At 37.0% G+C, this 12,959-nt stretch overlaps 1 protein-coding gene across 11 annotated transcripts in view; it reads right to left on the minus strand.

The window, feature by feature from the left end:
* Positions 1-12,959, minus strand: part of FHIP1A (FHF complex subunit HOOK interacting protein 1A) — an 81,075-nt gene that overhangs the window by 12,659 nt on the left and 55,457 nt on the right. For all 11 annotated transcript variants that reach the window (XM_039551531.1, XM_039551529.1, XM_039551535.1 and 8 more), the window contains 2 exons: positions 12,578-12,664; positions 2,074-2,241 (listed from right to left, as the gene is read on the minus strand). In XM_039551531.1, the coding sequence (XP_039407465.1) occupies positions 2,074-2,241; positions 12,578-12,664 (255 nt within the window). The remainder of the gene's footprint in view (positions 1-2,073; positions 2,242-12,577; positions 12,665-12,959) is intronic.

The raw sequence follows: 12,959 nt of genomic DNA on the forward strand, positions 1-12,959 counted from the left end.
CCTACATTACAAAATGGCTCTGCCAGAACATTATGATTTATAAGACACTCTTAGAATGATATTTCATTTCGTCAGCACCCCATGAGATCCTTTTTTCAAGTTGTCTAGAGCTATACACGTAATATGTTATATTTTAACAAAACACAATCCAGAATTTTCCTTCAAATAAGCTATTTTAAAAAAGCAGTATTAAATATTATTCAAATTTATTAATTTGATTTAGCATGAACTGAACTTTTTAACTTCCAATATAATGTTTTAGTTTTTACCTCTGACACAGAATTTGAACCAACTAAAGGTCTTTTCTGAAAGAAAAGCCATAAATCACCTCAGGTTTCTGTTGCTTTAGGGTTAAGGAATGACTAGTGTTCTGCACTTTAAGAAGCTGAATGGTTGAAGAGCTTCACAACAACTTTGGAAGAAGTCAGATTCTTGCATGAAAGGTGTGTTGCAACTGGGGAAGGGACATAGGAGAAAAACAGGAAATCTCTTTTCCTCAGTGAAATTTACAGGGAGTCAAGCATAACTTTTCTTCATGCCATGGAAGTTCAAAAACACCTGCTGCTGCCTCAAATTATCCTGTATTTAAGAAATTTCAGTTTACAAGAAAACAGTAATCATTAGTCTTTGCAACCATTTGCAAATCCACAATCTTCTGAACAAATAAATCTAAGTCTATTTTTATATTGTGAAAAAAAGATAAGATTTAAAATACACTCAAGAAACAAAAAGGATAGTATTTCTACAAGTCCTTTTGGGCACCTGTCTGTAAATAAGTTTAACTCTGTGAATTATTAATCAGTATTTTCATCAATAGTAATGTACACAGATTTTGTGCTATGTTTGCACTTGGCTGAGCTATACTGCAGAAAACTCCTTTAGCATCACAGAACCATTTTGGCTGAGATCCTGAGTTGCTCAGGGCTGCAGAATTCTTTACAATTCCCATCTCATTTGCCTATGGAACAGTAATTAATGATTAGCAGAGACAACAGCATTTGCATTTTTGTTGACAGAACTTTCAGTTTTCAGAGTTAATCCATCTTAGAGATGCACTAACAGCAGCATGTATCGATATTTGCATGCACTTACATTTCAAAACAATTTTCAGATGAAGCTACTGTCCCTAATACACAAACTTAATGCATATGCTGGTGTTCTGGCTTCTCTAAAACATTACTGCACATTCTAAGCATTCACTTGCACTAAAACAGTATTGTTAATTTCATCCATGAAGCCGTGCATCACCGAAGAGTCAGCCAAGGCTGCCAGCCAAGGCTCAGAAGGGTAGTCCAGTACAACAAGTAGTCATTTTCTCATCCAGAAGATCCAACTGTCCCTGGCAGGCAGCTCTCCAGCCACTGTGGTGGACTGTGCCTAGGCTGAGAAGGGGCTCAGCACAAATCTGGGATAAACCCTACTGCATGAGGGAGTGAAGGCAAAGAGAAGGAAGCAGCAGCCTCATCATTCGAGCAAGGAAGTGTGTTCTTTTAATCAAATAAAGCAGGCAACATCATAGGTAAGCAAGCATGCTACAGTAATACAGACTATAGATTCCTGAGAAATACATCAGTGAAATCAGGATTAACAACTGGGATCCATTTGGAGACATCCTTAGAGGGGCTCCCGTTGTTTCCCCAGATGGACTATTGGAAAATGCTCGTTGCTTGGCAAAACTCCAAAGATCAGAAACACTCCTCACCGCAAGTATATTTATAAGTCCTAGGGAGAGTTATCTATGATGCTATTAATCCAGCACTGTTCAGAATAAAAGTGCTTCCAAATTTACCTGTTATCTTCTAACAGGATTCAGACTTCCAGAGGCTCTCATTACCTCTATCAATTTCCTAAATGTGTGAAACCACCTCACAGGTTTATCAGCTTTGTATAGTGGTTGCTAAATGTCATAACACACACACAAAAAATTGTAAGGATGGAGAAGTCACACCATTGGGTGAAGGGGATAAAATTCCTAGTTAAACAAGTACCCAACTGTAATATATGAAACCTCCCATTTAACTATTGAACCTACATCTGTGCTGAGTACCTGAACTTCCTTTCTGCTTGTCTTACCCGGAATGGTGTGTTGATCCTGCTGGTAAGTGTATCCAGGATATGCACATTCTCATGTCGGTGCAGCAAAATAAAGCGGAGGAAAATCTTGAGAAGGGCTGGTTCCGAAACGCTGCGCAAGAAGAGATCCAGGTATGCAGTAGTAGTCATCACTTCCTCCACAGTCACCTGTAAGCAAAAGTAATGGAAATGCAAACATACTGCACACACAAAATATCCATCCATCCATCCATCCATCCTCTGTGACTGTGTATCTGGCAAAGCTCTCCATCCATAATGCTGCCACAAAAACATTGAGTCTTCACTGCTGAATTTGCCTCTCTAGCATTTTGAACCCATTTCTTACCTGTCTTGCAACCCCAGGAAAAAACATCCTCCCTCTAAGCGACGCCCCAGATCTCACAGTGAAAATCAAAGACCAAATCATGCTAGAAGATCCCCACCACCTTTCTGCCCGTGTCCTCCTTTGCATCATGCTTCTTTTGTCCCTTATAAGCATTTTCAGATGTTGTGAATGTCTGCATCTACCACTTAATTAAAAATAAATGTCAGAGCAGAATCAAAGCACATTACAAAGTTGTGGTCATGAAGCTTTAAAGAGAAAACTCCCATAGATGTCCAGAATTTTGTCATAATTTTCCTTCTTTTTAATTTGCCACAGCAGAATTTCTCATTTTACTCAATTTTTAAGAGGTGTATATGTACAAATATATTCACACATAAAGCCCAACCCAGAATCTTCACTACTGACTATTAGTAGATCAAAATAGAATTCATGATCCATGTGACATTTGCATACCATAACCCACGCTGCTCTGCTTATTGCAATCCCTTGGAGATTATCTATTCACAGAACACACTGGCAAAGCACAGAAAATTCCAAAGCCCACCTCTGCACCATGCACTGCTCTTGCAAAGTCAGCATTTTTCAAATAGTTACCCAGGAATCTAATAAGCTTAGGTGCACGAAGATAAACCCTTAAATACAAGAATCTGTCTATATGAAAGGAAGTATTAAACATCTTTTGTTTACCAAACTTAGCTGGATAAATGAAAAGACTGATTTTATTAAAAAAAAAAAAAAAAAAAAAATCAATGCTGTCACTTAAGACCTAAGAGGATTTAGAAAATACTCAGAAGGGCAACATTTACGTAACATGCTGTAAATATTAAAATCCCTGTTCCATTATGCTGCATGTTAGCCATGTACACAGCAATGTCATGATGCAAACATTCTCTTTAAAGCATTTAAGATCACAAGCTGCTTCTGGGTGGTTACACAGAACATAGGAATGGGGTATGCAGCCTGCAGACCTTATGGAGAAAGAAGGTCTAAAGCTAAGGTCATTGAATCACTCTCAGTCTGAGGCTTTATTCTAATACTCAGCTACACCATCATTAATACAGTGGGATACTAGCTCATTTTAGCATTAGAAACAAAGCACCAGTGAAGTAGCAACAGTCAAATTTTTCATCAGGAAACAGAAGCAGCCCAGCTCCAATCAGAAAATTTTCTTTTCTTGCAATAGGTTTGGGGACTTGTGGTGTAAAAAGGAATAGCTTTCTGGTGAAAGTTAGTGTCTGTTGTCCTAAGAGCTGGCTTTTCTTTTTTTGCCTTTTTTTGCCTTTTTTTTTTTTTATTTTCCCTTTTTTTTATAGCAGTGAGTGGTAAAAAGCAAAGCCCAAGAAATCCATCATGTGACATCATTATGACATCATACAGTTCATGGACAAGTTTAAACTCTCTGCCAAGGAAAGGCCAGACAGAAGTAATACATCGTTATGTCTTCACGTCACTTCTTCATCCTTTATGGGGTAAAGTAAGCACATTCTTGGCTGCAAGTTTCACCCAAGTTTGCTGACAGAATGTACTTGTATCAAATACTGCAGCTGTACATGAAAGCAAGAAAAGCCAGCAGATCCACAAGGGCAGTGACCCTTTTCTAAAACCCACACTCTTTGGGCAACTCATCCTACATGTCTATCAGTGAGAGAAACCCACACGCTTTTCAAATTGCGTATCATGAATGAAATGAAGAGCAGGAGCAGAAGAAAGCCAGCTGGAGAGCAGTTTAGAAAAGAAATGTTACGTTTTGAGAGCATGTTCAGTGCTCCTAACAGCTTGGGCACTAGACAAAAACAAAATCATGTTTAATAGCCAACATTTCACTGATACCACTAAGCAGAGCTAGAAGAACCAACCAATGATTAATGAAGCCCTAACAGGTCACAAATGAGTTACTTAAAATCTTGTTAAATCTTAGTTTTTTTTGAAATGAGGGGTTTTGTGAAGGGTATCACATTATGCTTAATCTTTATTCCTTCTTGGGAAAAAAGTTGGTGCATCTGAGTAACCGTTTTCCAAGAAAGAGACAAGATGATTAAGTTTTGTCAAGATTTAAATGGATTTGTCAGAATCTTTTTCAATTTTCAGTGAAAATGCATTGCCTTATCCACAACACTCCTTCAAATTTCCTCAATAAATGAAGCTAGGATCTATTTTGCAGGGTCACTGTGCAACACTCAAAGCAGGCAAGTTAAAGTTGCACAAGCAACTTCAATGCTATAGTGTTCTAGAAGTTCTAGTGCTCTCTCAGCGTGCCTTTGTGTGCAACTTGTCCCTATAAACCAGCAAGGAGACCAACCTTCTGCTTCCTTGCCAGGGCAAATCAAACAAAAATATTGCTTTGGGGCACTTAAATGCCAGGTATGCAGCTTAGGAAAAAGTTCGATTAACCTGGCAAGCAGATGTCTGTGCTTTTACAATTATATCTTATTTTGCCACCTTGCATTCTGGGTTTACTTCTCCCTTTTAGCATATCTGATGGTGAGCGTAACTTCTGAAGATTCACGGCACCTAGAGAAGTATTCAAGAAAGCCAATTTGAACTCCACGAGGCTCATCTTCTTTTTATTCTGTGGGATACATTAGTCTGCTCTGATTGAACCTCTGGAGAACTGACTCTTTTTGCAATTAACTAGAGAAGGACGCTGGAGAAATCAGTAAGATGAGGTTAAACCCAACCCTGGCAAAAATCCTTTTAACTCTGCATACCTTCTCTACAGACTGCATCATACATAAAACATGGAGTGTTGAAAGTGAGACTGGTTCAATTTGTGCAGTTATTGAAGATCTCTGTTTTCTATGATACCAAAGCCATGCTATTAAGCTTCATTCAGACTACCTGCTGGCTGTCTCCTCTTAAACAAATGTCTCGTGAGACAGATTTGGGGGAAGAGGGAAATCATTTCTAATAAATTCAAATCAGTACTCAGATAAACAACAAAAGAACAAATGCTCCCAGAGAACTAAACAGGTACTACCCATGTCAAGTATGTCCACTACAGTCAAATCCTGAGGCAGTTTTACAAAATCTGTTATTGTAAACATTGATTACAGTATCATTTGTCCAAGTAAGCTTTCAGCTACTAGCCCTCAGAATTGAACATCTTTGAAAAGATGATAAATAGTAAGCCAAAACTTAAACAAATCTGATATTTAATTTAAAAATTCTTCACCTTTGATAATTCAGATGTCAAGAAAAATACCAAAACAAAGGGAGACTAATAAAATCAAGACATGGTAGTTTTCTAGAAAAGCCCTTTGTTAAGTAATTAAATTTCAAGCTATGTTATGATAATACCTTTTTGATAAAGATATTTCAGCAATACTAAAATCCACCACTTCCCCAACAGCAAAAATAGAAACCCATCAGTAGCATCCCTTGCATTAGAATCTTTCTGCTAATGGCAGAGACCAGAGTTATCTCTGCTGTTAAAATAAAATTATAGGATTAAAAATAAAATTTAAAAAAAAAAAATTCACATCGATTGCAATAATCAGATCACTACCATTTCTGACTATCCAAAAATTTAACAATTAGAAGTTGCTGGATTTCTTTTTCAGTAAGCATATGAACTGTCTATCTAAAAATACCATTAAAAAAGCCTCATCCACGTTTTTCTATACAAAATCAGCTGTTACAGATCTCTTTTGAGACATAAACTGCAATGAAAAGGACTAGCTGAGAGTCTTCATAGCCAGACAGATACTTGACTGGAGATCATTGAAAAGAGAAGGCCACTTTTAGCCATGTAATACCCTTCTATAATTACGTAATAATTTTTAGGAAATCTTTTCTCGCCTCCTCTGATGAGTGATTAGATGGTGAGGGAGAACACTGTAAAGAGATCCAGCTTTCACAAGTTACTCTGCCAAGTAATAGCAAAGAGCTAGAAATTACTGTCATTGTGAGTTCAGTTTAATATATTACACTCACTGTGTTAGACCAATTGCATGGATTCTTTACTATTGGCCATTTTCCCTTGGGAATCACATAATATATTTTCTAATTTACAGCTTCACGCCCACTTACAGGAATTTGCCTACATGATTCCTCCTTTCCATCACATACCCCTTCTTACAAGGACTTCATATTGCCCACAAAAAGACCACAAATGTTCTTACTTTAATTTATCCTCTAGATCCATCTACAAGCAGTTTTAACCTGAATAAGTTCACCTCACTGATAAAAGAAATCCAACCATTTCCAGTCTCTTCTGTTAATTTTCAACTTCTTTCCCCCTGCTTATACAGGCAGAAGCGTTCATGCCTCATTTTGGTGCACAATGAATTGGATCAGGGAATTGATTCAGATTAAAACTATCCAGAAGTAAAGGTGAGTTTTAACCTCAATTAATTTCAAGTATGAACAGCTGTCCTGGCAAAAGAGAGGGACAAGCAGGACCAGGGACAGAGGACATTTGCCCACTTGGGGAACCAGAAAACCCAAGCTGTTTCAGCTTCCTTCAGCTTATGTTTATAAACTGCCTCAGTTTATACCAGGTTAAAATTCAATTGAACTTTATGTCTGAAGCAAGAGGTGAAAGGCATTTTACATATATCCACACCACAGCTGGTAAAATTAAATTTTGTAGCTATTAATGGGCTTCTGCAAAGCACAAGACTATTCAAAGTTTTGCAGCGACACTTGGTTTACATGTTTTTACAGCAGCTGTCCAAACACTTTTCAGTAAGGTGAAGGATGGCATTATCCTAAATGGGAACTGACAGTCTTGTAGGATATTTATAAAGATGCTCCTTCTAATCTGTACAGTGTAATTTACAGGTCATTTCCCCCTAGCTGAGCTGTGTAATCATCAAGCAAATGTTATTGAATTATCACAGTAGCACACTATGTCAGAGGCTTTTGTTTGGATGGGTTATGTGTGCAGTTGACTTGAGGTCCATTTGACAGAGCTTATTTGACAGGACATGCCAGCACCTCTACTGAGCAATTCTGTTCACTTGGCCAACAGCAATGTTTTACACTAAAAAGATGGTATAATTTTCCATTATTCAGACTAAACCAAGCCTATTCAGACTGAAACAAGCCTTCCAAGTATAAAAATAATTAGATCATAGTTAGCAATTAAATGCCATGTAGTAGAGCAGTAAATGCTGACATTAAAAATTTGCTTTTATCATATAATTTGTCAAATTTTAGTGCTTTCTTCAATAAATTGAAGTGCCACAAATTACATAAACATTCAAGATGTTCTGAATAGCTGCCTTTGTCAACCAAATTCTCTGAATGCCAAACTAAAATGAAATCACGTGCCTTGACAGTGGAAGGACGTATATAACCAATCTGAATTGTATCAAAGAAAACATAATATTTACAAATACCAAAGTGTGGCTCCTAATTATCTAGTACATGGGCTTGACTGCAAAATATATACATATTCAAGACCTTCTGAAAAGGATTTCACTTCTATTTCTACAGAATTGCTGTAGCCACCTAAAAGAATAAGGTAAATAAACACTGTCTACTAACAAATATATAAAGACCAAAATAAGGCAATAGAGCCTCTAGCAGAATCAGTAAAAATGACTTCAACAGGGTTATTCTGGATTCACTCTGGGATTTCAGTTAGATTTCAACTGAGGAGAAAATTAGCTTTATTCGATTACTTAGACCCGTGTATAATCTGGCCCCAGAAGACCTTGTATTTTATTGACAGAGCTCAATGTTAGTTTTGAAAGTGCAGCAGGAAATAGCCAACGAAATATGTCACAGAATTTAATGGTACCATTCTCTGAACAGAGTTATACCTTCTCACAAATATTTTCTTCCTAAGTATCAAAATATAGGGAAGAATATACAGAGATGCATAATTTCAAGTTGTAACTGATGTGCCATCAAAAGTTATCAGTCTTAATTTAAGAACAGTTTCTGTCAGATAGTCTTAATTTTCCTAAATGCCAAACACTTACACCAGAAAGAATAAAAGACAGTTAGGGCAAAAATTTTAATAATGGAGAAAACCTACCAAATTAACATTTTCTTTAGTTCTGTATCTTTACAGACAAACCATTTTACACCCTCTGTTTTCAAATGAATTTGTGACCTTGCACAAAGACATGCCTTCCTCCCCCCTCCATAAACAATTTCATTGAATCACTTTTTTTGATGTCTCAAGCAACTTGTATGTCAGAAGTATGGGAGGTAACTCTTCTGTAAAAAGTACAGTAACATCCAGACAAACAAAGGACAAGGCAGGGCTCTCCAGCACAGCTAGTTAATGCATATCCCCAGCTACATAATACAAATCTGGGCTCTGACTACCCATTCAGCAATGTGCAGCTTTGGAGATAGGAACATACTTGTCAATCGCTCATTATGCGTGTAGGTGGGATAACCCACACAAAGTGACAAGACTAGGACAGACAAGGTATAAATTAGGCTACCAGAACATGCTATATTTAGGATACTTATCTTTGAGAAATGAAGTTAGGGAATCATAAGCTTCAGAATGTTTGGGTGATTTAAGCACATCACAGTTAATCTGCTACATAAATAACCTTTGCAGAGCTCACTGTGAAAAACAGGTTATTTCAAGCTAGTTAGCTTGCCCAATCCATTTGAAACTTCCTTAACTGAAAAAAACCTGAACTACAGAACTCTTATTATCAACTCCATACTAGTTTCCCGAGATAAAATAAAAAAATATCACATCAAGGAAAATATATTGGTCTCCCCACCCCCTGACTTTTTCATAGAAACACATCCCCATCCTCAACAGTCCTGTACTGTTTCATTTACACAGTGAACTGTGTACATAGCAAGTATTTATAGGGAGACAATCTGCAAAAATTTTTAAAAAGCAGAGCTTACTACATGGTTCCATAAATGTTACAAACATTTCAAGATCACACATAAGCATATCTCAAAGTTTTGAGCCACATACTGAAACTCTGAACTATTTTTAATGAAATTCTACTTACTAAAATTTTTATGCTACGTTTACCAAAAGTCTTGTTTGATAGTCAGATGTTTTAAGTTGGGAAAAGAAAAGGAAATCAAGGAAAGGAGATAAGAGGTCTGTGTGGATGAATTAGGACCTCCTAAAAAGTCCAAAACATGAAGAGATGGGAGCACGGGAAGGTGACCCAAGAGGAATATGGAAAAAGTGCCTGAGTATGCAGAGAACGGATTAGGAAAGCCAAAGCCCAGTCGGAGCTGAAGAAGAGCTTCAACAGTAAAAGAAAGATCATGAAAAATGCATGCTCACTGCTGAATGGGGATGGGGAGCTGGTGACAAAATAGATTAAAAATGTCACAGTATTCAATCACAGAATCACAGAATAGCTAGGGTTGGAAGGAACTTCTGGAGATACCTAGTCCAATCCCATTCTTGAATGGGACTGTCTTTGCAAAAACAATTAATGTGAGTCTGTGTCTTACTGCAAAGCAATTTTTTTCCTCAGAACATACTTCTTGAAGAAAAACTAGAATTTAGTACAGAAAGACCAGGTTTGTAGTAGTCTGCCTACCCAAGCCATTCAAGAGCAGAGCCAGAAGCTCATCTCCCTTCCAATTTTTACATTAAGATTGAAGCATGAGTGCCAGATTGAATATGGGATGTTAAGACCTGTATGCCCCACAAGGTCTAGACTGACTTCCATCCTTACTCACTTTCTTCTTTCCTTCCTTCCCTTGTTTCCCACCCTATCACCAAGAATTATCAGAAGCAGCTGTTCCACACCAGTTAGATTCTAGAAATAAGATGTATAGAAACACCTTAGGAAGATGTACCAGTAATCATCATCATCTCTTCTTACCACCCCTTAACCTTTCACTGATCTGTCTTCCTAATTAGGTATTTATACCATACTCCATTACACACTGTATTTGAACTCAAGCCAGAATGAATCAGAATAATCCAAACTCAATGACTGAATTAAAACTAAAATCTTCAGCCACAAGTAGACTTTATGACACCAAACCTACTTAAGTGAGTTTAAAAGAAAAAATCAAAATCCATTTAGTATTGTGTTAAATGAAAGAACTTCTGTTTTAAAAACATTATATGTCTGGCCTCTCATTTTGGCCCTTTCCAATTTTTTATTAACCTCAAGGCTAATTACAACATTAAGTCCTCAAATGGGAGATACAGTTTTCAAAGCTCACTCCTCCACATAGCATTAATGTTTTCAATGGCAATTAGAAATTATTTTAATGTATAAAAGAGCTGTTGCAGCATAATTATCAGAGTGCACAGACATCTGTCCCAAAAGCAAGAAGGTAAAATATTTATTTTTTGTTAAATTAACATGAAGTACAGGACAGAAAGACTGAAGAGGACAAATGTGCCTCAACTTACGTAATTCCTTTTGCTATGAAGTTTTGGTCTCACAGATGTGAGAGCCTTGTATCAGATCCACTAGATGGTGCAATCCATCTTCTCCAGTAAAAGCATTTGAAGTTTATACACAAGAAGTTAATTTTTAATGAGGAAGAAGCCAATTTTAATGCTAATCAAGGAAAAGTTTATTACTGGAAGAACAAGACACCAAACAGAATATGAGGGTTTGAGAATGATCTAGGCTTTGAAAGTCACCTATGGTAGCAGCTAACATCCCCATTTTCAAGAGAAATATGATGTCACCCAATTTCAAGAGTATATAAACAGAATTTTCATCAAAGGAAAAAGGGAATCAGAACAGCAATCTTTAAATTAAGTAACATCAATGGGGAAGTAATCAACCCAATATCAGGTTAGCAGATTTACTGACCAATTAGAATGGCTTTCAGAAGCAGGGTAGTATTCAAAACAATCTAAGATTAGTCTTGAATACTTCAGAGATAAAATAGTACTCACTAAGACTAGAATCCATTCTAATATCTCCCTTGTCCATAACCTTGACCTAAAACCAGTTAGGCTTTTCACTTCTAATTCCCAGTCTTGCTAAGGGATTAAGTCCAGATACAGAAATAGAAAAAATTACTGCCAGGTAAGGAGGTGAACTACCTCAGGACAGACTACAGCCTTGATCTGGATCACAGCCAAATTTTACTTCAACTCTCACCCAATTCCCAAGTGTTTGAGGTCTGCCAAATCATTAAAAAAGACTTTACATTGCTTATGACTTTCTTGGTGACTATTTACCATGAACAATTTTGTGTGCTACCAAAACAAGTTGTGAACAAGGAAGCAGGGTATGGTGTTTCCCTGTCCTCTCAGAAAATGGAACAGCTGCAATGTTTTCTGCTTGGTAGGCTTAGTGAAAATTAGGAGATCTTACAAACAGAATTTATTAGTTCTCTTCTGGAAGGTCTTTGTGAATTTTTACCCTCAGCAGTTCCTACATTTTCTCCTCAAAAGAGGTGTTCTTTCACAGGGCAATGAAGGCTTTTAATTCATAGAACCACAGAACCATACAATGACCTGGTTGGAAGGGACCTTAAAGACCGTCTATTTCCAACTTCCCTCCCAATGGCAGGGACACTTTCCACTACACCAGGTTGCTCAAAGTCCCATCCAACCTGGCCTTGTTTCAGGATGGGAAACTGACATAAGTGACATATTCTGCAACAGCTGGAAATGTAGTTTCTTGTAGCCTAACCAAAAAAAAAAAAGTAAATAAATAATTCACTAACATTGGTGACATATTTTTCAAAGGATACACCCTAAACTTCAAAGAAAAATTCAATTTTTTTTATTCAAAATAACATAAACTGCACACTAATATATTATAAAACTGATACCAAACTCTACTTTAGGAAAATAGCTCTACCAAATATGGTAAGGAACTACAAAACAATAACACCTGTGCTAAGACTAGCATAATATTTCTTGACTAAATATTTTCCTTGTGGGCATCTTCCTTTAGAAAAATATTCATTTAGGAAAAAAATGCTCATGGAAACATGTCTGCCATGATAAAATGTCTAAAACGTCACTGCTTTTTGGACGATATGTGAGTCTGGAACAACGCAAATATTTTGGTTCTTCATTACACTTAAGAATTTTAAATGTTTTCAGAAATACCTGTATGTTGCTTAAGAAAGTATATAGAATGAAAAAATGGAAAGTTAGTCTAGAAACTTACTGAATTGCATGGAAGTCTGACAGTACATTTGATAGTATCCTTACACAGAGATCTTCCATAATACTTTTGCCCGTTATTATTTTGTGCCATGCTTGCAAACGTCACTGACCTTATGGAGCGCAGGAGCCATTACCGGCACCAAAAATCCATTGTAAATGTAATTCACAAGCTGGTTACGTATCAAGGGATGTGCCACCTAAGATGGTGGAGGAGAGAAAGACACAGAACAGTTCCAGTGAGATTTAAAACAAGACAGGGCACAGAATGCTATTATTCACTACCAAAACCCTTTCCCATTTAATAAGACACATTCGTTTGTCCTTCTCACCAGCATTTGATATGATTCAGGTTCTTAACGACTGTTCCTTCTACAGAGAAATACACACACCATGTTTAATTACAGTAAGTCTGCCAAACTTAGAGACACGGCTTTTCAATCTTCCTGCATGCTGACAAAGATGAATGGATGGACAGAGAAGTGTGTATAGCCA

Source organism: Corvus cornix, chromosome 4 (assembly GCF_000738735.6).
Source record: "Corvus cornix cornix isolate S_Up_H32 chromosome 4, ASM73873v5, whole genome shotgun sequence".
Classification (NCBI taxonomy): domain Eukaryota; kingdom Metazoa; phylum Chordata; class Aves; order Passeriformes; family Corvidae; genus Corvus; species Corvus cornix.